Genomic DNA, 26,711 nt, shown 5'->3' with positions numbered 1-26,711 from the left:
TTTTACAGATAGCATAATGGTAAACTGTTTTCAATTCTTATGATATATTTCTGTGTTTCATAAAGAAAATGTGAAAAAAAACACACATACTGAAATTTCAATTCCATTTTTATATTTAACACCTATTTTTCATAAAGAGTTTTAATTGATTTTAGTCTTTCAATTATACTTACTGCGGATTCATCTCTTCTAACTGGGTGAGCTTTCTCCAGGGATTATACTCAGAGTCAATGCTATAAAGGCGCATGTGCAAGGCTAATACATGAAATAGCTGATCTGAAAAAATTGAAGGAAAGGTAATTAGAAAGTTCACACATTTGTTCCAGAACAAAATTCAGACAAAATTTCTAGTTATTTCATAAGGAAATCTGTTTCCTATCCTGACAATTAAAATTCACCAAGTTTAAGTCCCAATTACTTCACATTCTTTTTTACAGTAAACTCTGAAATACACATCCAAATAATCTGTGCCAGAATCTGGACTGTCCTTATGCTCAATACAGGAATGGTTTTCTTCATCTCCTATCACAGACATACTTGTCCTTGACTTTATGCTGCAGCCTTGCCAATTTGTACTTCTCACCATTGTGGTCTCCTCCTAACCAAACTTTACTATTATCTTCAATCCTCTACCCTGGGTAATATGAACCACAACATCCTAATAGCTCACTGTTAGGTGAAATTCTTTCTTTGCCTAATATGTCCCTCTAAACCTTGTTTAGACTGAAGAGTGAATTCATCATCTTTGGATTCTACATAAAGAGAAAGTAACTGAAATAGAGTATTATTTGGTACTATTCCAACTATTTAAATTTCTTCTATCTGAATTATAACGATAATCTACCAATCTTGGCTTTCAACAAAATTCTGCTCAAGACATTTAGAAGAAAATATCATGTTTAAAATTATTCTGGAAAAAACCCCTAAGTATTGCTTTTGTATCTGATGCATCTCTTCTTTTTTTGTTATAAATGACAAGAATTGTCATTTGGTATAAATCGTCATTTGGTACAAATGACAATAATTATTCTGCCACACATACTCAAAGATATTTGGAAATCAAAATTTTTCCCTTAAAAAAACATTTCCGAACTCTGCCCACTGAATTGGTCTATAAACAATGATATATTTTAGAATTTCAGATATGATACTTCTTAATATATGATTAAAATTCATTCTTAAATCTACAAAAAAAGCTCAGTGAATGACACAAACCTATTATTGTTACTTATTTTCTAATTAAAACTAGACCAGATATTGTTGCTCTGAGTCAGCAGACCTAGAAATTAACTATATTTTATGTTAACTTACACAAGATCCATCAATATAAGTGGTGTAGTATGGGGTGTGCCTGTGTGTTTATGTGTATATGCGTGTATGTGTATAGTAGTTTTGGGAAGCTGTTATAAAATATGAGAGCTGTAATTTGAGTAAAATAAATGTTCTACTCTATGGGGCAGGATAAAGGAAACATATTTTTGTAAGTTTCAATCTGATCTCTCTACAGCAAACAGAAGAATCTAAATATCCTGTTTCATCTCCTATTTATAAGTCAATGTGTAGCCTAAATCTTCCTTAAATTTCTTCATTCTATTAATGACTTAGTTACTTATTATGTGCCAGGCATTATGTTACATTGATTGATAATCTCAATTAATTTTCACAAAAATTCTAGGTGGGTAATACTATTAACCCCCACTTTTGGGGCAAGTAAGTTCCCCAAATTTCCAGTTTTTATAGTAACCTGGTTTCATAGACGATACCGAGAACAAGGGAAGTTTTAGCAGAGGACTAAAGATTGGTAAATTTTGTTTCAATTCAATTATATATAAGAGATTACTAAGCATATAATTTATACTTTTAATGAGTGTTTTAATGACTAAAACCTAAAAGTGTTTAAAAAACTAAATTTTTCTCACAGAAAAATATTAAGATTATCTCAAGTTGCATGGTGAGGAGTTCTGCATTCTTTTTATATAGGTATTAACTTGATCAAAGTGCTCATTTTAATAGCTCTTATCAAGATGAAGGTGGATCATTTTAGTTTCCCTAATTTAAGCCAAAGCATAGAAGCTGCAATTGTACTAACCTGTTTTGCATTGAAACCACAGCCAGCACAGAAAATAACGTTACATTCACCTATTTTCCTAATCCCTATCCTAATTTAAGAATTTCAGAATGTTAGAAGAAAAGTTTTTCAACATTTCCTCATTCTATAGATGAGAAAATAGGCCCAGAGAAAGGAAGTACCTTTCCAGCTCACTCTTAATAGTTTTTCTAAAAGCTAAGAATAGGATTCAAGATTTGCCACTTCTTAGTTATTTCTACCACTCCACTTCTTGGGGGTTTTATGATTAAAATAAAAGTACAGGATTCTTTCTCTCTCTCTCTCAGAGAACTGACCAAATAACCATTAATAACTTCAATTTGTTAATAAAATTCATTGTTTATTGTTATTTATTCATTATTTTGTTTTCAAAATTTAGTCTTATAAGAAAGAACTCTAATATTCATTTAGCAGCAACAATGCCTCTTATGCCAGACAAATATTAAAGACGCAGGATGAGGAGAATCTATAATCATAATCAAAAAGTTAACAACTTTAAAAAATGTATTACCTACCAACTGCATGCATGACATTTAAAAAGTTGAAAAATAATTACATCAAGAAAGCATATTAAAATTTTGAATAATAGCAAAAAACATTAACTCCTTTCCCAATATAACACATTTTAAAATACTAAAGTTTGATCCACATATAAAAATAGATTTGGAAAAGACAAATACCTTTAAATTCATTTATAAGTGTGCTGTGATTTCAATCTATGTATAGGAAGCACCACTGTCTGGGAGGAGTCAGGAAGTCCTGCATTGAATCCAAGTCTGTACTAGCCATGTATCCTTAAATAAATTACCTAACTTTAGTTTTACGGTCTGTAAAATAAATATAGTATCATCTTTCTGGTATATTATATAGTAATATAATAGTTACAATCATAGCATAAATCTATAGTATGTTTGTAAGTTGGGCTTACATACAGGTAGATGCATATATGTTTCGTATAAATACGAAATAAATTTAATATTTATAAACTTTACAACTAAAATGAGATATTACAACTAAAATTAGAGATTATTATACATTGGAAACATAAGGTCTCCACATAAAACCATCATTCTACAAACATATATTAACATATATTCTTAACTCTCTTCTCTCTTCTTTCCTTAATATTTGATACCACTCTCCCCTGGCTTTCCTCCGGTTCCTTCTCAGTTACTTTTATGTGCCCTTCTTCTGCTAATGAACCCTAAAAGGTGACATTTCTCATAAAAAAAAAAAAAAAAAGAAAAGGAATCCTTTGTTAGTCCTCTTTTCCTCTCATTCTGCACACACTACCCAGGCCCACTTCTACCTGTTAAGTTCACAATTCACAAGGCTCTGTGGTACTTCAGATGTTCAACAGGCACCTTAAAATCAATACATCCAGACTAACCTGATTTACAGCCCAGCCCAGCTCCAATGTTAATTTCCTTTTATAATTCCTATTTCAGTGAATGACACCACTACCCATGCAAACATCCAAGGAAAAACTTGGGAGTCATCTCCCACAGCCTTGCCCTCCATATCCAATTGATTACCAATCCTATTGGTTCTGCCTCTTGTGATCCATCCTATTCTGGCCCACTCTGCCACTACATTGTTTTCCACCTAAATTGCTCAACAGAATGCTCATTCAGCTGTATGCCTTTTGGTTCACCCCTTCCAAACCGTCTAATCAATAAATCTGTTCACAGTATCTCATAATTGATTGTTGAACCACTGAAGGAACAGGCATAGAAAGCCCTTCATGAGCTAGCCCATTTTCTTTTTCAGGTTTATTTCTTAACCTTCCTTCCTTTCTTTTCAAGTATTCCCCAAAGTGTCATGTCGTCTCATGTCTTTGCAAGCTGTTCTCTCAGCCTAGAAAAGTATCATTTTGTCCTTCAGGCCAACTCAATTCATCTTTCAAGAGCCAGTTCATGTGCTGCTCTGTAAGGTTCTGATACCTCAGAAAGATCAGATTATCCCCTTACTTTATGCATTATCCATACCTTGTGCTATCTATTTCAATTTTAGCATCTCTTACACAGTTTTGTAATTATTTTTCATGTTTTCCTCTCTCATTAGATGGTCAGATCTCCCTGAAGAAGACAATTGTGTCTTTACATTTTTGTACCTCCTAGGCTAGCACAAGTGCTTGACATATAATAGGATTTTTAAAAGTAGGCTGAGCATTATATATTTACAATTCTATGAAAAAATCATAAATATAAACATAAAATTCATGATGATTTTCTACTTTTCCCTCTCTGTCACAATGACACATTGGTTCAGTTACCAAGAAGCAGGCCAATTAATCAGCCCTACTTTCACTTCCCCAAAAGAGACTGACCTCTCAACTCTAACTACTAAAGCAGTGCTTGACCTACTTGCTCCTACCATCTTCTTCCCATGCTGGTTCCCATGTGACAACTCACCTGGGATAAATTCTATTTTCTGCAATATCTAATCAAATTCTTTACAACTGTGACAAGTCTAAAGTATTATAATGTGATTAATGACAAGACAGACACATCATTACTGAAAATGAGAAAACAACACTGAAAGACCAGTTTATTCTTAAGAAAATTTAAGACTTAATTATAAGTACTCCTAGCTAGAACCAAAAAGTAAGGTTTAAGAAATCCTTCTTACCTTTGTCAACATTAAGGTAAGACTATTAAAAAAAAAAGCTCTATAAAATATAACTCCAATTTTATTATATAATTGAGTTTCACATGATGTGTATGAATACCACACACACACACAAACACACACACATAGATACTATTATGCCAATTTTTATGACCTCAGGAATATCCACTTAAAGAAACTAAAACCAAAGTTATCATATGTCTAAATCTTATCAAAAATGCTTTTGAAACAGATGTTCCAGTACCATCCTGGAAACTGTGTATCTCTGTCAGTTATTTATTTTCTTTTTTTTTTTTGGAGATAGAGTCTCATACTGTTGCCCAAGATGGAGGACAATGGCACAATCTCAGCTCACTGCAACCTCCGACTCCCGGGTTCAAGCAATTCTCCTGCCTCAGCCTCCCAAGTAGCTGGGATTACAGGCTCCTGCCACCATGCCCAGCTAATTTTTTGTATTTTTAGTAGAGATGGGATTTCACGGTGTTACCCAGGATGGTCTCGATCTCCTGACCTCGTGATCTACCCACCTCCAGCCCTCTGTCAGTTATTTCTAAACATGCAAGAAATCTAAAACTGGTAGGTTATTTCTTACTATACTCATACTGATCATTAAGATATAAGACATTAAAGAGTTATCCTGAAGACTTCCTGCCAGGTGTGGTGGCTCACACCTGTAATCCCAGCACTTTGGGAGGCCAAGGGGGGTGGATCACAAGGTCAGGAGATCGAGACCAACATGGTGAAACCCCATCTCTACTGAAAAATACAAACCCCATCTCTACTAAAAATACAAAAATTAGCCAGGTGTAGTTGCAGGTGCCTGTAATCCCAGCTACTCAGGAGGCTGAGGCAGGAGAATCACTTGAACCTGGGAGACAGAGGTTGCAGTGAGCCAAGACCACGCCACTGGACTCCAGCCTGGGAGACAGAGCAAGATATCTCAAAAACAAAACAAAACAAAACCAAAACAAAACAAAACAAAAATTAGCTGAGTGTGGTGGTGGGCGCCCATAATCCCAGCTACTTTAGAGGCTGAGGCAGGAGAATTGCTTGAACCCAGGAGACAGAGGGTGCTGTGAGCCGACATGGTGCCACTGCACTCCAGCCTGGGCAACAGAGTGAGACTCCGTCTCAAAAAAAAAAAAAAAGACTTTGATAAATATGGTTCTATCTTAAATTGTACCACTGTTAAAATGTACCTAAGGTAAACTTAACTGGGTCTGCATTCAAGATTTCAGTCTTACCAGTCTAGTCATCAACGGTTAAATCACTGTCAATGAAAAAAACCTCAGTCAGGCAAGGTGACACATACCTGTAGTCCCAGCTACTCAGAAGGCTGAGGTGGGAGGATTATTTGAGCCCAGGAGTTTGAGGCCAGCATGGGAAAAAAAGCAAGACCCTGTCCCTTAAAAAAAAAAAAAAAAAAAACTCAACTAGCCAAATGATTCTCTGAAATATCACAGCGGTGGGAAAAAAAAATCTCCCTTTCTCTGCAACTGAATAATTAAAGTGAGGAAATGGTTCTGACCTATTTATCCTAAGGTGAATTGTAATAGGTGTGAGTATACACCTCTCACAGCAAAGCCAGCTTCCACTGGTTCCTCTGTACGTTCCTGAGAAATGAGCCATGAAGAGACAGGAGAGAGCTCCTTAAATGAGGTCTGGGAACAGGTCCAAGAAGAAGGGAACATCTGTAGATCTGGTTCCCAGAGACAGAAGGTTGATGTTATGGATGACAGGAGCTGACTCATCTCTCCCTATCCCATTCCTAAGCACTCCAGGCAAGGCAGAGCAGAGACAGTTATGGTAGAATTTTAAAGGGTTAAAAGACAAGTTTAATAATCATTATTATATATAACAATATATTATGTAAGATACTTTAGCTCATATATCTAATACTATTTGATCATTACATTAACTTTGGTGGATATATCAGATAGTATAAGTACCATCATCCTCACTTCCACAATGAGGTAAAAAGTTAGGTTAGTTTCCTGAAGTCCAACAGGTAACAAATACACTAGAATCCACATCTTCAAACTCCAACCTGGTGTTCTTTCCAGCACTGTATGCTATGTTTTCGCAAGTCAACAAGGACACATGGGAGTTTGGGAATACAGTGGGGAAGTGTTGCTTCCTTTGGAGAGGTTTTTTCTGCCATGTGAGGAAGGGAAGACAGTGAAGAAAAAGGCTGTCTTTAGTACTTTCATAATTTCCATGCTGTGTTCCTCTCCTGCCTCCCAGAGTTCCTATGTCTCCACTCCCAGGCACACTATGACATCATTCTCTGGTTACCTCAAGTATCCACAAGTATTATTATTAGCTTCATCAAATTGTTCACCTTCTACTTTAAGGTTTCAGTGACTAGAAGCCTCCCCTTTTCCCTTTCTGACAGAGTTTAGGATGATAAGAGGCAGGGAGAGGTACAATTCTGTTTCTGCATATAGGTAGCCCTAGGAAGGGGAAGAGAGAGGTCAGTTCTTAGGACTCCTAATTTCCCCTTTACTAAAGAGGCACATTCCATGAATCCAGGTCTTATTTAAGCACCTCATTTAAAATAGGGGTAGGGTTTGTCCCATCTAACTGCAGAAGAAAGAAGCTGCCTTGCCCTAAGCCAAGTAAGATCTGAAGACCCCTATGCCCTGACAGTGAAAACTACTATCTATGGTACTTAGTTCTTAGAATGCCCAAATTATAAATACAGAAAGGCCTGGCTACTTAAGTCACAAATCATGGGACTTTCAGAAAGGCCTTAAAGAAAAGTTAAAGCCACTCCTCTAACTTAAATTTTCATGCCACATTCTTAAACCTCTCCAAATTAACAATGTATTTTGTTCTCAACAGACCAACTTTATCATGTGGATAAATCTCATTCCGTCCTCCTAATCTCATCTCCGAAGAGGTCAAAAGAATGTTTGTCAAGTCCCTTAAAAAAAACTGCAATGGACTGAATGTTTATGTCCCACCAAAATTCATATGTTAAAGTCCTAACCCCAAGGTTAGTATAAGGAGGTGGGCCTTTGAGAAATGATTAGGTCATGAGGAAGCCCTCATGAATGGGATTAGTGCTCTCATAAAAGAGATCCCAGAGAGATCTCTTGCCACTTCTACCACGTGAGGTTACAGTGAGAAGACAGCTATGTATGAGGAAGCAAGCAGGTCCTCACCAGACACCAAATCTGCTGGAGCCTTGATCTTAGACTTCCCAGCCTCCAGATCTGTGAGAAACACATTTCTGTTGTATATAAGCCACGCAGTCTATGGTATATTGTTATAGACTAAGACAAAAATTGAGCTAAAAATTGTTATCTTGCCCCTTCTTCTTATCCACACACCCCCTAATTTGACAATTATAGTGTTGAAATAGGAGAAATATTAATGTTGAGATTTACAATCTATAGAAACTAGAATATATATTATAAAATTGAATTCTTACAACAATCCTCTGATTGGGTATTAATGAGGAACAGAATCTCACTCTCTAGTTTACACTATGCTGCCTTTTAATATCACCATCCTTTAAAAGGCTTACCAAACTCCTCACCTATCTCAAAAAGTACTCTTTATCTCTGAAAGTGTTTAAGCAGAGCACAAATGATTGGAATAGTAGGTACAAGATGCCTGAGCTAGATAACATTTAGACTAGGTGATTTCCTAAGTAACTTTTAGCTCAAAGATTCTGATTCTATTTATCATGTGACTTCATTGACAGCCTCTTATTTTTTATTTATGCACTACTTAAAATGAAGAGCAAAATAAAATATAAAACAAAATACCAAAATCTTCTGAATTTGTAAGATGTATCAAAAGAAAAGAACAACAAAAACTCCAAGCCTTGATTTATTCTATAGTGTATGACTATAGATAAAGTATAATTCTAAAAGTTCCTAGAGTATAACTCCTAGTCCAGCTATTTGCCTTTTGTGTTTAATGTCAATGATGTTAATTAACGGGGAAAAAGCTCCAGATTGGAGCTTTGCGTGTAAGAGTTAACAACCATGAACATCTGTCAGGACACAGATCATCCAGTCTAATACACTAATTTTACAGATGAGGAAACTGAAGCCAAAAACATAAAATGTCTTGCCTAAGCACATGCCTATGACTCCTAGTTTGCTGTTGTCTATTCCACCACATATGCATCTTTCATGTTGGCCCTAAATACACACCAACTGGCTCTTCAGAACATAAAACATTCCCAAATACCACAAAATCAGCTTTTAGCCATCAAATTTTATCAATAACTAGTCTCAGCAGACAATTTACACATTTTTGTATTAATTTATACCTTTTGACCATTATAATAATTTGATGGCCAAATTTCTGTCCTTTTTATGGTAACAAAAATTGAACAAAATTGTTATTCAGTCTGCTTGCAGAAATTGATATTTTTACATTTGAAAAAGGCTTTCATCAACCATCAATGTCAAAATTTTACTACTAAATGTAAAATAATAAGGCCAGGCTACTTAAAAGTAATTTTAGGCCAGGCACAGTGGTTCATGCCTATAATCCCAGCATTTTGGGAGGCCAAGGTGGTAGGACTGCTTAAGGCCAAAACCTTGAGACCAGCCTCATCAACATGGCGAGACCCCATCTCTACAAAGAAATATATTTAAAAATTAGTTAGGCATGAAGATGTGTGTCTGCTGTCCTAGCTACTCGGGAGGCTGAGGTGGGAGGATTGCTTGAGCCTAGGAGTTCGAGGCTGCAGTGAACTATGATTGTGCCACTGCACTCCAGCCTGAGTGACAAAGGGGAGACCCTGTTGCTCAAAATTAAAGAGTAATTTTGTTAAAACTCATTACTTGTTTAACAACATCTTTATGCTGCCTAACTGCAGGGAGAAATTAATGTCAAAATAATTTTCTATAATTTTTTTTTTTGAGACAGCATCTTGCTCTGTCGCCCAGTCTGTGTAGTGCAATGGCACAATCATGGCTCACTGCAGCCTCCACCTTCTGGGCTTAAGCGATCCTCCCACCTCCGTCTCCTGAGTAGCTGGGACCACAGGCTCACGCCACCACACCCAGCTAATTTTTTTTTTCTTTTTAGAGATGAGGTTCTCCCTATGTTGCCCAGGCTGTTAACAACTTCCGGACTCAAGTGATCCTCCCCATCTCAGCTTCCCAAAATGTTAGGATCACAGGAGTGAGCCATCGCACCTGGCTAATTTTCTGTAATTTTAAATTCACCAAAAATTCACTCTTTGAGAAAGTAGAACTATTTTAAGTTGCCTGCACAGATCTAAGCTGGGTTGCTTGCTATGAATAGCAAATTCTGGTAGAAATTATTTACTGCAGTGACTATGCATAATTTCTTGATCAGATCATAGATTACATCAAAATTAAGTCAGAACTTCCCAAATGAAAATGTCAAGGTAAGAGTTTGCCTTATCCTCTCTTGACTACCGTCTCATTTTTAATCTCTCTATAAAATCACAGAATCCATTTGAGACATGAACTGTGGTTTCTTAGTTAAATGACAGTAATAAGCAGAAAAATTCTCAGACAGACCCAAAGACAGGAAAAAAGTTTACCTACAAATAATTTTTATATTATGCTCCAATATTAATAATCTATCAAATGGCATTGCCAATGATTTCAACAATTTCTACTTGAGAAATACACTGAGAATATCATGCCAAAAAAGTGTCAAAAGCATGTGAACGTCACTAGAATTTATGGAGTGTCATATTTACTTTCAAATCACTTGAATGAAGAAATTAATACAGTAAGCTTAATATTTTTCTTAATAAAAAGTTATGCCTTTAATTTTCACATCTGCTTTTTCCAACATATGTTGATAACCAAGTTGGTGGTACTTACTGTATATATCAATTTGTAACAAAAACTCTAAACCTCACTTACCTTTCAAAGTCTTGTTCAAATGCCTTGTCCACCAAAAGCTTCACTGATTCCAGCAGATAGATATGATCCCAAACCTCTAAATTCCCTAGAACTTCTAGGAAATTCACTGCTGGAATCAGTGAAGTTTTTGGTGGACATGGCATTTGAACAAATCTCATCTGCTGAATACAAGTCCAGCAGATGAGAACCAGTCTCTAGAACTAGTATCATGTGCTGAATACAAAGTCCTAAATGCCTGATCTTCCCTGGTGGGTAAGGAGAAGGGCTAGAACTCTGACGTAGGAATCAGCAGCTATGCTGTATGTGAGAGCTAATGCACATGGCTCACAGCAAGAGCATGGGGAACCAGCCAGCAAACTGGCAAGGAATAAAGGAGAACTAACTGGTATCCAGGGCAGAAGGACTCAGGACTGGGACCTGCAAAAATGTCTGAAAAGATGGCTCAGAACAAAGGATTTATGGTGAAAGGCTGATAAAAGAAAATAGACAAGATAAACAGAAGAGTTAGCACAGAAGGGCCTGGAAAGATCCCAAGTCAACGTTGTACAGTAGAGTGTCTTTGACTAAACCAATGGGTGAAAGGTCTTAAAAGTTCTGTATCCTTTGGGACACTTAAGGGCAGGAGATATGTCTTATATAACTGAATTTAGAGTCAGAGGAGCTGGGCTCAAGTACAAGCTCTGACATTTTCCAGCTGTGTGACTTGGCAAGGCAATCACTCTGAACTTCAGGACTCCTTTTCTATGAAAAAGAGATAACACCTATTTCACATGGTTGTTCTAAAGATTAAGTAATTTATGTGAAAGAACTTTACAAACTTTAAAACTACAAACGTAGGATATTATTAAAATACCATAGTATGCTGCTATGTGAGCTAATTTGAGTAACTTTTTACTATGGAAAATTTCCCACACACATATTTTTAGCACTGACGTTTTGCTCTGATTGACATTGGTTACTACCCTCAACTATTTAAAAATGTTTGAAGATGTAGTTGAATGGCATTGTTCCATTTCAATTTTATTTCTCACTAGAGATTTGGCCATTAATATTTTCTGCTTTCATTGTTGTAGAAAGAACAATCTTCTTCTCTTCTCCCCCACTGAGTGTACGTGTGTGTGTGTGTGTCCATAATTATATACCAGGCATGACGCAATCTTTTCTAGACAAAATTAGAAGTTTTCCTGACTAGACAAATTTTCAGTTTCATCAAGAAGTTGTAACAGAACAGTATTTCAAAAGTGTGATATTCTTAGAATGAAAAAAGTTCCCTTATCATTTGCTTAATCAGTGAGGCATTTTCTCACTCTCCTCAAAAACATTACGGAAGAAAAAACATTAAAAATGAGATTTTCAAAAAGTAATAAAGAGCAATCAATGGAAAAAGGAAAATATGAATACAAGAAGATTTTTCCCTAGAAAAAAGAATTTTTTTTTTATAATACACTGAAGTTGCACTGGAAGATCAAAAAAATGAGATATTTGCACTGAGATCCCATGAATCATCATCAATTTAAGTCCTGGTGTACAATTTAAGTTTGAATTTTATTTGAATAAATAACAAATACTAAGTTCATACACTTGTAAGATAGTGGGATTTTGTATATATACAACATATTCTATATATATGACTTACAGGCTGCTTTTATTAATATTAGGATAAATAAGTAATTGAACAATAATAAATTATACAAAAACTAAGAAACATATTAACTTATATTTAGGATAAACTGTATCACGACTTTGTCTATACTGGCACAGTGTAATTTCTTATTTAGTAAAGGGAAAAATAAGCAAAAATCTGAAAGTAACTATAAATTTAACAATTTAAATTACAAAATTGACTCTGGTAATTGAAGTGATTACTACCAGAATTTTATTACAATTTTCAGGAATCTGGAAAAATTCATTATTTACAAGCCTCTAGATAAGTTTAAGTGCCTCAGAGAAAAAAAATTAAGTAGATTTTTAAAAACAGAAAATCATTCACTAAACACTTTGTAACACAACGGTTTCTGGAATATTATCAGCCAATGACAAACATCAATTAATAACAAATTAACAAGAAGGAATAATTTATATAACTAAAATGATTATTGTATCTATTAATTCAAACAGATTAGAAACTAAAACTCCCATGTATCAACAATTACCTTTGAAACATACTAGTAAAGCACTGAATAGAAATAGGGTTTAGATGAATGCATAGAGGGGTCAATTTTTACTAATACTTGGTTAAAAAATAAAAATAATAACCTCCAAAATCTTAAGTTCTAAGAATAAAGTGACAATCCAAAAGAAAAGATCAAATTCTAATGCAATTTATAAGACTTTAAAGATAACCAAGTTAAAATTTCACATACGTTTGCTTTTATGTTAGAAATTTTAAAGTGCTTTTGATCATCCCTCTGCTCTGAAATCAATTCAAAATTACATATTATTTTTTGAAATAACATATTTTTGTTAAAACACCAACATGTATTGATAATTTTTAATACTTTTTTTAGTATTTTAAGAAAAATATTCATTTTTCAAAAGACTATATTATGTGTTTTAAACAAGTTTTATTTCCTACACCAATCACATTAGGTAATATTTCAATTCCAGTGATCTGGGGCCAATAATCAGAGCTATATGGTGACATTCAATAATATTATTCCTAGTATTCACCTTAATTCTCTAAACAATGACTAACAAATGATAGCATTAAAGCCACGCTCATGAAAAATCTACCTTAAATTACAAGTTACACTTTTCTCAAATATATCTTTACAAACAAGATTGCAGAATTATGCTCATTTTATAACAAAGTATATATATAAATAAAAGCAAACATCTGCAATTTCAATTCATTTTAATATGCACATCAAAATATAGCACAAATATCTTCATTAATAGCAATAATATAAATCTGTGGGCAACATATATTGTCTTTATATTTTCTTAATTCAATGTAAAAATTCTTTAAGAGAATTAAAGTTTAAGGACAATTTTTTATAGCTGAGAATAATACAGTGCTTAAATTTTGAAATAGTATAAACCTCGTCACTTAGCATCACATTTATCTGCTAGGTAATCATAATCTAGAAAGAGCTAAATATTCATATGATTCTTCCAAGTACAAGATTACCCATTTAAAGTATATATCACTATTATATAGACCATATATAACATAGACAGAATTTGAAATACACCAAAATGTCACTTTACCTGTCAATGCTTCCAAAAATGACAGAATTTTTTTTAATTTAACACTATTTAGTACTTACTTAAACAAGACCTTTTGCCAGCTGTGCTTGCACCACCTGAACACAAATTGCCTCCTCGATGAATCAATTCAAGTTCTAAATTCGTTCTGTAAGTAAAACATTATAATATATCTCAGTCGCTAAACTGAAGATTCTTTATCAATTTGCTTTACTGACATGTCTGAATCAACCTAAAAATTAAAGTTCTTCAACTTTTTTTGCAAAAGCAGTTTTTATGTTGTATCAATAATAATCGTATTTATCTGATATTTAGAAATAAAAAGGGAACAATTTATCCATCCTTATTTATATGTTCATATTTATACCTGCAAAAAATTGCACACATCATGGTGTAATTGTTGCAAAGTCCCAACTCTTGGCACATACTAAAAACTAGGCCTTAAGAAAAAGAAAACCTGCAACATATTTCATAAACCTTCATAAGAATATGAAGAAAGAATTTTTACTCCAACATCAGCCAGTGTGTAGGTGGTTATTGCCATATAAAACACAAGGGCATACCAATTTGTCTATCAGGAAATGGTTATCATTCATTAGAGGTTAGATGGTATCTGGAAATCAATATTAAGAAACAAAATCACTAATACTGAAATGGCTACGAACAACACATATAATTTAACAGCAGTCTCTCTTATGGACTTCTAAAACTAGTTTCATTAAAATACACTGTAACTATTGATATGGCTAACCATCAATATTGTTCATACACCTGAAATTGCAAGGTATTTAGCAATTATTAGCTTACAAAATAGCAATAATCAATAAATCAACATTTCAAAAATCAAACTAATGCAGAATCTAAGGATTTATTCAAAAACAGTAGCAGTAAAATAACCAATTATGCCAAAATAAATGACAACTCTGAGAAAGAATTTAAATTGTATTTTTCTTCAACAGTATTAATACACTTAGACATACCTTTATTTTCTACAACCAAAACTGAATAGACTAGTTTATATCCAAGATATGCATTTAGCCCTAATAGTGAGATACTGTCCCACTTAAAAAAAAAAAAAAAAAAAAAAAAAAAAGAGAAAAAGCAGTTTCAAGCTTACTCTTTGCAAGTGAATTCATGAAAGACTATTATCCTGTTTTATTTAAAACAAAACATTTTGCACTGGATTGGTTGTATTTTTAACACAGAATGTTTTGAGATTATATTTCCATGTATTTACTTATAAATGCAAATTGTTAAAAATATTAATATTCCTAAGTCTGTACATTTGCCACCCATTTCTAAAGGAATGCTTTAATCCTCTCTACTCAGGGTGGGAGAAAAAGCAATTTAACACTGATAATGTTCCAGCTCAGAGCTCCATCTGGTTGCTGCTGATAAGGGCATCTGTGTGACAAGGGAATTTTCCACCCTTCAGGCGATTTGCATTGCTCACTGAACTTCTAAAAACCTACCAGCAAGGAAGCAGGGACAGGGATTTCATACTAGTGGACAGAAAGCGAGCGGAGACCAGCATGTGTTCCTTCATCAAGGGAATATAAATGAGATCAATACATTTTGTTTTCACAAATCTTCTGTTGCCTAATCTGTAGAAAAAAATTAATGGCTATATTCTCTTATAAAAACTAAGATTTCCTAGATACTACGTTTAAGAGAGCTAACCAGAAACACAAACAATACTTACAAATGAATGTTAAAACCAGAATGTCAACATTTCACCATATTTGCAAAAATATTCATTAAAATTAAATATAAGAACAATTCTGTTTTCTCAATCCCCAAATATAAAGGATGACAAACATGTTACTAAGAATTTCATTGCAAAGAATACTGGAAAAAAAACTAGTAAAATCTAATTAATTATTCCAGACGATGACTGGAAGATCTCCTATGCAATATTCTTTCTGAATTAAAAATAAAAAAACTACCTATCCAAAGGATTAATGGGTAATAATATCTAGGATTTTACATTTCTTAACATTTTTTTTTGAGAGATGAGGTCTTGCTGTGTTTCCCAGGGTGTATTTGAACTCCTGTGCTCAAGCAATCCTCCTGCCTCAGCCTCCCAAGTAGCCAGGAATAGGCGCACACCACTGCATCCAGCAATATCTAGGATTTTAAAAATCAATATGGCTCTAAATATCAACTTTTCTTTATTTCATTTATGTGAAAATTGGTCCTTTGAGACATGCTAAAGAACACACAAATGGGTCATATGTCCCACGTTCACATTTCCTCAGCTGCTGAAATTCACACAGCAGTATTATGTTTCTTCCCTTCCCAATGAATGATGTAAAACTAAAGATATGCTGGGAGTGGTAATTTTCTGAGCTTTTTGCTGTGAAAGAAAAGTAGACTCTTTTCTATATTTTCTAACACAAATACATTCAAATTAGTTTGGAAGAAAAAGGAAAATATCTCCACATCTGAAATAATGATGAGAAAGACTGTTTAAAGCCTACCCTAGTGGCCACCTAGATATGTGTATTAAAAACCCCTCTAATTATGCTCCAGCTTCTTTTTGCATGACCGAAGTATGCTGTCCTCTCAACCCCCCATTCAACACTAACTTCTATTTTAGACCATAATTTGAAAAGCAAATGTGTGTATACACACTACACACCCCACACTCTCAAACACACGTTGGTTTGGTGAAAAAGGCAAAGCTTCTGGAAAGAGGTCTAGGTTCAAGGCCTGAGTAGACCACTTAGTAGTTGAGCAAGTTACTCAATTTCTCAGGGGAAAAAAAAAACAGTATCTTCATCCATACCACAGCCTACATTATACAAGAGGCAATTCAAGTTTTAACTTCTCCAGGAAGCTTTTCTGAGACAGGAAAGAAGGCCTTACGCATATTTCATATTTCAATTTGCTCATCTTCCCTTCAGAAGTTCTACAGTACTTTCTCTATATGACATTTTAAAAAACAAATTATATTCTGTTATATAGATTGATGTTATATTAGTTCCATCTCCCCACCTAAATTGTAAATTCCTGGAGAACAGGGATTATTTCATATATAGCTTCTAAATCACCAATGGTACCTGGCAAGATGCTTAAAAAAAAAGGGGGGGGGGGGGGGAATGACATCTTTTTTTTTATATGTAACCAATTATAAGATTCTCTTTAGCCCCTGCAGTTTATTTTCTTTCTTTTCCTAACTCTTCCATTCCCTTAAACCCAGTAGTGACCCCCGTTCAAGCCCCAAAACAAGGATTGTTTTAGGAAAGAATTTTCTGTTTTTTAAAAGGATTCATAATTTGGTATCTAGCAAGCATCCCTTTTATTTTGAACATAATTAGTTTACAAAGTAACTAACCTATGAAGGTACATTGACTCTATTGAGTAACCACAATTTAAAGATGTCTCTCCACCTACATTGCAGTTACTTATGTTTCATTTTCTTTCCATTTTTCTCTACACAAACCACCTGCTACTCGCCAATACCTCTTGATTATATGAAATTTGAGTCCAAAATCCTTGGAAAAATCAGTTACTGAAATTCATGTCATTCATTGTTTCAAGAACAAAATAATGAATTGGTATTAAAAAAAGAAAACTTTCTTCCCCCAAATTAGCTTTCCATTATCTGTTTAGATGACTGACATTTGCAATAGAAAGAAAATTTTGGAAATACATTAAAACTTGAATGTAATAATTTTGACTAATTTTTAAATTATTTTAAATTTGAATGGATTTTCCAACAGTTTCTTCTCTGATACCCTCAGAAAATTCTCCAAGGCTTCACCATGCAAATAAAATTTAAAAACAAAAGACATGTACTGTCTTACAAAAAAAACCAAAAAACAAAAAACTCTAAAACTCACCAGAAACACTTTGCTTCTAAATATCCAAAATTCAAACTCTCTGAAGAGCAAACAAAATTATTCAGCAGGGAGAAATTCAGCTCTAAGAAATGAGGGTTGTATTCTACTCACATTACTAATACTAAATACAAATAAACGTGCAAGTTCTAATGAATTATACATTTTAAAATCACTTCAAAACTTAATTCAAAGTAAGTTGATTGTTAAATATTTTAAATGATTAAATATTGCTAAATATTTTAATGTTCACCTTTTAGGAATAAATGTGATATGTTATATGTTATGCATAAATAAGTTACATGTTACGCATAAAAGGCCTGGTTTCCTGTTTTGAGAAAATTACAACCTATTTAAATAGAATACAATATACTTTTTTCCTTCAATACATGTTAATTTCTGAGTCAATCTGTTTCTCTTATTTTTTATTTTTTTTAGACAGGGTTTTGCTCTGTTGCCCAAGTTGAAGTGCGGTGGCTCGATCACAGCTCACTATAGCCTTGACCTCCCATCTCTTGGAGCTCAAGCGATCATCCCAGCTCAGCTTCCCAAGTAGCTGGGACTACAGATGTGTGCCACCAAACCTAGCTAATTTTTTTTAAATTATTTTTCATAGAGATAGGGTTTTACTATGTTGTCCAGGCTGGTCTCAAACTCCTGGTCTCAAGCAATCCTCCTTGGTCTCTTAAAGTGCTAAGATTATGGTGTGAGCCACCATGCCCAGCCTTTGTTTTCTTTGTAATGACTAAGTAAAACTTAGAGAAGGAATGTCGCCTCACTGGAAGAGCTTTGCAATATTTTGGGGAATTCCAAACAAAGGATAATAAAGTTTTAAAGTGTTATATACACTCATTTTCAGAATTATTGTTTTGCTGCTTTAGAGCTTATCATTAAGTTTCAGAAAAGGATGGGGGAAGTATATTTTCTCTGTTTCTCTGTCTACACCTTAGTAAAGTATTTGACACCTGTCCCTGCTTCTCTAAAAAATAGAGAAACCAAAATGTCTTGATCCAGAAGGTCTCCCATTATCATTGCAAGCTTTTTTCTCTAAGTTACTTATAAACTTAAACCAAGAAATGAGGATCTAAAACTTCCACTAAATTATATTTAAATCAAATTGTTTGATTTATCATACTACAGGAAAATTCCAAATATAGATTATTTCCATTCAATAAAGATTTTCTTAAAAGGTCAACTCCAGTAAAAATAAAGGCATAAATACATGAGCAACATAAATGTGTGTAGGTCTGTGATCATGTATGTGTATAAATATGTATAGCAGAACTGAGTTGATCCATATTCAACCCAATTGCCTACAATGTTACAATCACAGTATCATATGGAAGTTCTGTAAAACCTTGGCACCCTGGCAAAGTTAAATTATATTCAGTTTTGTTTTCACATAAAGTATCTTTTATTGCAAGAATGTAGTAACTAGTAACTCTCCAGAAACAAGATACCAAATTGTTATGTCTTCCCCAAAAACATTCTAGATAAACAAGAGGCTAGGAATATACAAACTACAAAGTTACTTTCCAATCCATTAGATCCTTTTACATCAACCCATGTCCAGTATTTGCATTCTCAGACTAACTAATGTTCCTTATCTTGAGCTCTAATTTGCTTGCTGTAATTTTTCTAAGTCTGGTTCCACTTCTCCTGGGTTCCAAAGGCTATGTATAGTTCATTTACTCTTTCGTTACCCTCTGATCCAGAAGTGGGCCAGAGAGAATAGCCATGATTAACTATATACATAATACAACTTATAAAAGCTAAACATAGGAAAGGAAAAAGGAAGGTAGCAAATTGAAAAAAACACTAAACCTTGACTCAAGAGATCCTACTCTGCCACTAACTTGCTGTATGACTTCAAGTCACATTATCTCTCTTACCTATTACAATACTTAGATAAAACATGAAGTATGCTTCCAGAGATATTCAAGGATGTACAGAGTCAGTTTTGGCAGAATGCATTTACAAGTTCTTAGTTGTGTCTGCCTCTCCTCTATTTACTTCTTTTATGGTTCTGCATTTTCACTCAAGTTTTCCAAAATTCCCATTTAGAACTACTGCTTCTGTATTGCACACAATTAGACTAATCCTTTCTAATCTGAAAGATGAGAAACATTTACTTCTAACAGCTTTCTTGAGCCCCTTACTCACTACAAATTGAGGTTCAGAACATGCCTGATCCCTTGCTTCCTCTCCCTTATCTGATTTTTCTAAACTCCTGTCTTTTAGGCTATCGCTAGACATTTCCAGTTTCTATTTAAAACAAAGTTCTTCTAACTCCTTACTGTTCTCATTTTTCCATAATTCGAAGGGTTTAACATATTACAACGTTTTAGTTCTCAGTGTTATCACTTTTTGACAGGTCTCATATATAATACATGCTTCAAGGTATATATCTGTCCCAAAATGTTAGTAACATACTTTTCCCCCATGTACTATTAATGCTTAGTAACATATATGCAAATATTTCATTAAAATAAAACCTCTTCAGGAAATAAAGGAAAGCTGCGTACTTATAGTTATCCTAGGAGGCACTAAAACTAGCCATAATTTCAACTGATATTAAAAATATGCATCCTTTAAATAAATAAAACAAATATTTATTAAATAATAAAATCAACTATTAATAATAAGTAAACTAAAGAGTATATACTATATATACCTACCTAGCAACAGAGTACATAAAGAGAAAATCATTGTCTGGTGAGCCCGGGGTCTTGCTATAGTCTCTATATTTCTTCTGAGTGGTATTTTTTATATCTTTCATTACAGATTCCATTTCTTTACTTAAATTTGTTTCTGACTATAAAACAATGCAAACATATATATCAAGTTTATATTCACTTTCTTTAATACTGGTCTAAAACTAGAATGTTTATTATATAAACATAGGAAATTAAAATTAAAAAGTCAAAACAGATAGAACATTATCTATTATAAATATATTTAGTGTACAAAGATAAAACCAATCAAAAAATACTCTCTTAAACAGTGATCTTTAATTCTACATTGTGACTGGTAACACTGTAACCCAACTATGAATTAACCACATAAATTATTCTAAGCCAATGAGATGATGGTATTAAAATAATATGTTAGAACAAAGTTTCCATGTCTATAAAAAACCTGACTTTCATTTAAGTTCATTTTTCAAAGAATTATATCAATGTCCCGTAAGTTTAAGCATATTTTAAACACACAAGAATTAGGGTTTATAAAATTTTAAAAAGACCACAAATTCTAAAATTAGTCTTCGCTTGAGAAAGGGAATTGACAGATGAATCTATCTAGGTTTAAAGTATGCATTTCTGTTTCAAAAGTGACATATTCACAGTTTTCACAAATTTACTACATAAACCAGACACAACTGTCACTTCTCTCAGAGACCATATAATAAATCTATAATGAAGGTGAAATATTTTAAGAATTTAAACCAAACAAATCCTACTGGATGGCATAAAAGATGAGTTCCCCACTACAGTAGTCTGACTTGTGATGAACAGTTCAATCAATTACACAATATTTTATCTCTCGAATACACATACACACACAGTAAATACATGTGCATATCTGTGTAAATATATTTTCTTAATCCTAATATACCTAATGGGCGTATTTTTAAGTGATTAAATTGTGCTTTATATCGAGATACACACACACACACAGAGTATATATAGCTTGTGTGTTTGCTTTTAAATACTTCAACCTTTTTTTTTTTTTTTTTTTTGAGAGGGAGTCTCGCTCTGCTGCCCAGGCTGGAGTGCAGTGGCACGATCTCAGCTCACTGCAACCTCTGGCTCCCGGGTTCAAGCGATTCTCCTGCCTCAGCCTCCTGAGTAGCTAGGATTACAGGTGTGTGCCACCATACCCAGCTAATTTTTGTATTTCTAGTAGAGATGGGGTTTTGCCATGTTGGTCAGGCTGGTTTCAAACTCCTGCCCTTAAGTGATCCATCTGCCTCAGCTCCACCACGCGTGGCTAATTTTTGTATTTTTAGTAGAGATGGGGTTTTGCCATGTTGGCCAGGCTGGTCTCAAACTCCTGACCTTAAGTTATCTATCAGCCTCAGCCTCCCAAAGCGCTGGGATTACTGGTGTGAGCCACCGCGCCTGGCCTACGTCAACATCTTAAAAGAGCCTAACTATATCTAAACCTATAGGGGCTTTTGACCTAGAAGATGTATATTAAAACTAAGAATTTAGCCTAAAGAGAAGTATAGTCTTTGATAATAATTTCTATTACTTTTATTTAAATATAAATAGAAGAGAACAAAACCTCTAAAAGCAATTTCTACTAAATATGTAAAAGTCCAGAGTAATTTATAAACTGAATGAAAATGAAAGCAGAAAATCAGAGCTGAGTTAACCAGGATATTTATGCCTTACACTGATGCTTACTGGGAAAGCTCCCGGTCGTCCCTGTAGCTCCTCCACTTCCTTTATGAGATCTCGTATGCTTTTGTTGCTAGGACGTTGCCAAGGGTTATTTTCCACATTGCTTCCAGGATAACATGGAAGAACACTGTTAGCAAACTGCCTACAGAGGGGACACGTGAATTCTCCTTTGTCCACTGAGAAGCCCTGAAGAACCTGATCATTCTAAAAGATGAAATAAACATACAGATGCATGATACACATATTTACAGAAAACAAAAATTATACCACCCATTTTATAGTAAATTAATAAACCATACAAAAAAGGACATCTCTAATATGTCATAAAGAAATAAACAGAATCCTTCATTTAACTGTTAAAGTTCACCAAATCACTTCTTACATCAGAGCAATTACATAACACTTGCCCTCACCAACACACTGTTTAAGTATCTTACTCTTCTCTCAGTATGAAACATTCAAGTGATGATGCAATTAATCTGAAATGTGGGTTTAAGATAAACAATAATTCAAAAAACAGGCCACATTAAAGTGGGTCACCCTCCTCTTACCCCACACCCCTGTTTTCATAATCTAACTGACTACTGGGAAGATTATCCCAATGCTCATGTTCCTTGATCTAGGATAAATAGCTTTTGAGAGCAAATAAGCCTCAAAAAAGTAACTTCTAAAGTGTCCAAATGCTAAATACAACTGATTGGACAACTGAGTTAGTGCTCATTTCATTATATCTGCATCTCAAGTACTTCGACTATGAGAACTATGAATTCTATTTTTCACTTTTTGACATTAACTTTTTAAGTCCTTAAAAATGTAACAATATATCTTCCTAAATCCAATTCTAAAAACATTTACTAAGCTCCTACTATGTGATACATGCTGTGCGAGGTGATAACATAAAGAGTTAAGATACATTTTTCCTTCTTAAGGTGCTCACAATTTAAAAGCAAAATCGGGCAAATAAATTATAGTGCGATAAATGCAACAACAGAGAAGCCTTCCCAGAGAAGATTTGTGAGCTAAGTTTTAAAAATACACAAAAAACAGAGTGCTAAAAATTGGGGCAATGGTCCTGATCACAGAACATTCTGTGATAAGCTTCTTGGCAGCCTTAATTCTAAAGAATGCTAGATACTCTTTTTTGCTATAACTGAAGCTAGGTTCTCTACTGAAGCACCCCCAGAAACCCTCTCAACTCACCCTCCTACATCTCTCACATCTCAGCACCCTCTGGTGCTGGCCCGAGATCATTACTCTTGCATTCCCTTGTATTTGTGGCTCATGTCATATAGCAATACTATCCTTTTCCTTCCTTTTCACTGCCACCTACTGCCCGCAACCACTGAAGACTTTGGTACCTTGATACGTTTTCCTCATCACTCCAAGTCCTGCATCTTCCTATGCAGTTTCACTATATATGTATACAACCAATCTTATACCTCAGTCCTTCAGCTCCTTAACCTCATCAGCGCCTATAGTTTTGGCCTCCACTCTACTCCAGCACCTGTTACCATAACAATATCCTTGTCCTGTAATAACTCAAAATTACTCGTGATTTGAAAATATTAAATTTGAACATCTTATATTATGACTACCAACTTCCACCTCCTTTATTTCCCTTCTTTTTCTCCTAGTTCATCAGGTTTTTCCTATCCCATCTGCACACCATTGTCTACCACTTCAAAAACTCATGGCAATACTTCCACTCGCCCTCCATGTATGCTTTCATCATTCACACCAAACAAAGCCTTCACACTAAATTAATCCAATGTTTGCCTTCTCCAATTCTGCACTCAAACTGAGTGTTGTCAGAGAAAAATGAAATGCCTTCTTGCTACAAACTGTTTCCAACCTCAACTCTGTCCTGCATACTGCCTGGCACTCTTTCTCCACATCCTAGGAAGCACTCTGTCATCCAATCCCAAAGTGGTTTTTCTGTTTTTGTTTTTTTATTTTTTTTTTATTTGTTTATTTATTTATTTATTTATTTATTTATTTATTTATTTATTTATTTATTTATTGAGATGGAGTTTTGCTTTTGTTGCCCAGGCTGGAGTGCAATGGCGCAATCTCAGTTCACTGCAACCTCCACCTCCCTGTTTAAGAAATTCTCCTGCCTCAGCCTCCTGAGTAGCTGGGATTACAGGGGCTCGCCACCACGCCCAGCTAATTTTTGTATTTTTAGTAGAGATGGGGTTTCGCCATGTTGGCCAGGCTGGTCTTACTCCTGACCTTAAGTTATCCATCAGCCTCAGCCTCCCAAAGTGCTGAAATTACAGGCATGAGCCACCGTACCTGGTCCCCAAAGTGGTTTTTCAAACCACCTCCTCACCTGCCAAGTCACTCACCTTCCCCACCCCTGTCCCCTTTACTCTAGGAGCATAAGGTTACACCTCATATCTCAGAGAGAAGAGTCTCATAGCAACTCCTTCCATATCCTGCCCATCTCCCATCACAAATATATAATTAATTAACCCCATCAATCCTTCCATCTACTTTCTTCTTTCTGTCCCCTTTACTAATTTCTCTAAGTTGTCTCCCAAACATACCACTACATGACCTAATGCGTCTAGTGTCTAATGTCTAATTTGAGACTTTGTTATTTCCAATCAAAATCTTTCAGTGTCATCATAACCTCTCACCTTGATTCCTTCTTCCCCCTCATGCTCCACAAGACTATCCTTCTAAATACATTTCAAATCTATATTCTCTTCTCCATTTTCATAGACATGAGTAAGTCCAAGCCCCCACCACATTCTTTCTTACTTTTCTGCAATCTCCTTTCTACACAACTGTCGCAATGACTCTTCTGGACATTTTATATTTCTGCTTAAGTCTTTAATGGCTTTCTCTAAGGAATCTATGTAAAGACCAAATTCTTTAAATGGACCAGAAGGCCCCTTACAATGTAAACCTTAATTACTTATTCTGTCTCGTCTCTCATCACTCAAGCGCCTTACTCCATCAAAACATTCTGGCACCTGGCAGATGTTCCAGTAAGACTCTGTGTATACCTAACATTTAGCACGCATACTGTAACTGTTTACTTGTCTCTCTTACGTAATACATACTAAACTCATTGAGGGAAGGAACTGTGCCTTATGTACCATTGTATCCACAATGATTATCATAGTATCTGGAACACTGTAGATACTGAATAAATATTTGCTGAAAGAATAGTTGAATACAGGGATATGAAAAATGCATAATGTGCTTAAGGAACTAGTAATTAGCTTATTAATGTTGAATTGATGGAAGACAACACTAAAGCAATAGGCAAGTCCAGATCCTGGAGTACCTGAATGCCATTCAGGGAATAGTGAACTTTATCCTATCAGGAGGAAGACAGCAAGAGATTTTAAGCCAACACCACATATTGTCGATTTAAATTTTAGAAAGCTCAATGTAGTAAATAAATTACACCTGGAGTAAGGAAATCAATAAGAAAGCAATTCCTATAATCAAGATGAGCGAGGAAGGCATACACAAAAAAGTAGCAGTGGGATTAATGAAGGTAAAATATAGTCAAGTGAGGTTTAGAAGGCAGAATCAATAGAATTTTGTGAAGAACAGGAAGGAAAAAAGAGATATCTACTGCTTCTGAGTTAGGAATATGGGAATACAGTAGACCTGTATTTAAGAAGTTGCTTTTAAGAAGTTGCACTGCTTGTACTCAGGAGTGTGAGGCTTCAGTGAGCTATGATCTAGCCACTGCACTCCATCCTGGGAAACAGAGTGAGAACCCCATCTCAAAAATAAATAAATAAATAAAATAAAGTTACACTGACGGAGAAAGAGAAGTCTTCAGCTATAGGAAAATAAGAAAATGTAACGTCCAGGGAAGGATTCTGAATGGGAGAGGTTTGAACTCAGCTCCTGATGAGCTGAGAAGGGGCAGAAGAGGCAGAAAAACTGAAAATACAGAAGAAAAAGAGGTTACCTACTGATGAATCAAGGCCCCTGAGGTGTTGGGGAGAAAGGTCTACCAGAGCTCAGGCAGAAAAGTTATTCCTGAACAGAAGAAGGGCTTTAGTACTACCTCAAAGAGTAGCAAAGAAAAGACTGGTTGGGATGTTGGACTCATTTATCAGGGAATAGAAAAGCAAGACAGGAATCTAAGAGAATATGACAACAGACACTGTTTTCTTCATGACAAAGGAAGAGACAGAATCTGTTAAGAGGAAATGAATCTTGGGGAGGCAAAGGTTTGGAACAGCTGCTGAGGAAAACAGGAGAAGGAACTGATCAAAGACAGGTAAATGAATTAATAGGTAGTATTTACAGCCCGTAACTCTAGTCTAAGCCACTGTTATAGGAAGCCACAAGTTTGTGATAATAACCATTCACTTAGTTTTATGACTTTTCTAGCTGGGATAGCTGACTGGGTCTAAAGTCAAAGGAGGCTGATTAAATGAGATTCACAAGAACAGAATGGGTATAGCACAAGAAAGAGAGGGTAGCAAGAGCTAATACACTAGGAAAAAATTCAAAGGGTTAAAGGACTATAGATCTCCATGTCAGAGGCAAATCACAATAATGAGAGTGAAGACAAGAGAACTTATGTGATAATCATAAGATGATATGGTAGGATATTAAAGCCTAATATTTCAGAGAGAGTAGCAAAGTCTAAAGTGCAGCCATGGAAGTC

At 34.8% G+C, this 26,711-nt stretch overlaps 1 protein-coding gene across 3 annotated transcripts in view; it reads right to left on the bottom strand.

Annotated features, from left to right (window-relative positions):
• UBR3 (ubiquitin protein ligase E3 component n-recognin 3) overlaps positions 1–26,711 on the bottom strand; it is a 260,446-nt gene that overhangs the window by 69,912 nt on the left and 163,823 nt on the right. For 2 of the 3 annotated variants that reach the window (XM_026454174.1, XM_026454177.1), the window contains exons 28-31: positions 22,055–22,267; positions 20,336–20,472; positions 13,878–13,963; positions 174–276 (exon numbers count right to left, since the gene is read on the bottom strand). In XM_026454174.1, coding sequence (XP_026309959.1) covers positions 174–276; positions 13,878–13,963; positions 20,336–20,472; positions 22,055–22,267 — 539 coding nt within the window. The remainder of the gene's footprint in view (positions 1–173; positions 277–13,877; positions 13,964–20,335; positions 20,473–22,054; positions 22,268–26,711) is intronic. The other variant, XM_026454176.1, reaches the window with a different exon arrangement.

This window comes from Piliocolobus tephrosceles, chromosome 11, assembly GCF_002776525.5.
Source record: "Piliocolobus tephrosceles isolate RC106 chromosome 11, ASM277652v3, whole genome shotgun sequence".
Taxonomy (NCBI): Eukaryota; Metazoa; Chordata; class Mammalia; order Primates; family Cercopithecidae; genus Piliocolobus; species Piliocolobus tephrosceles.
This window is presented reverse-complemented; position numbering and strand designations above follow the sequence as displayed.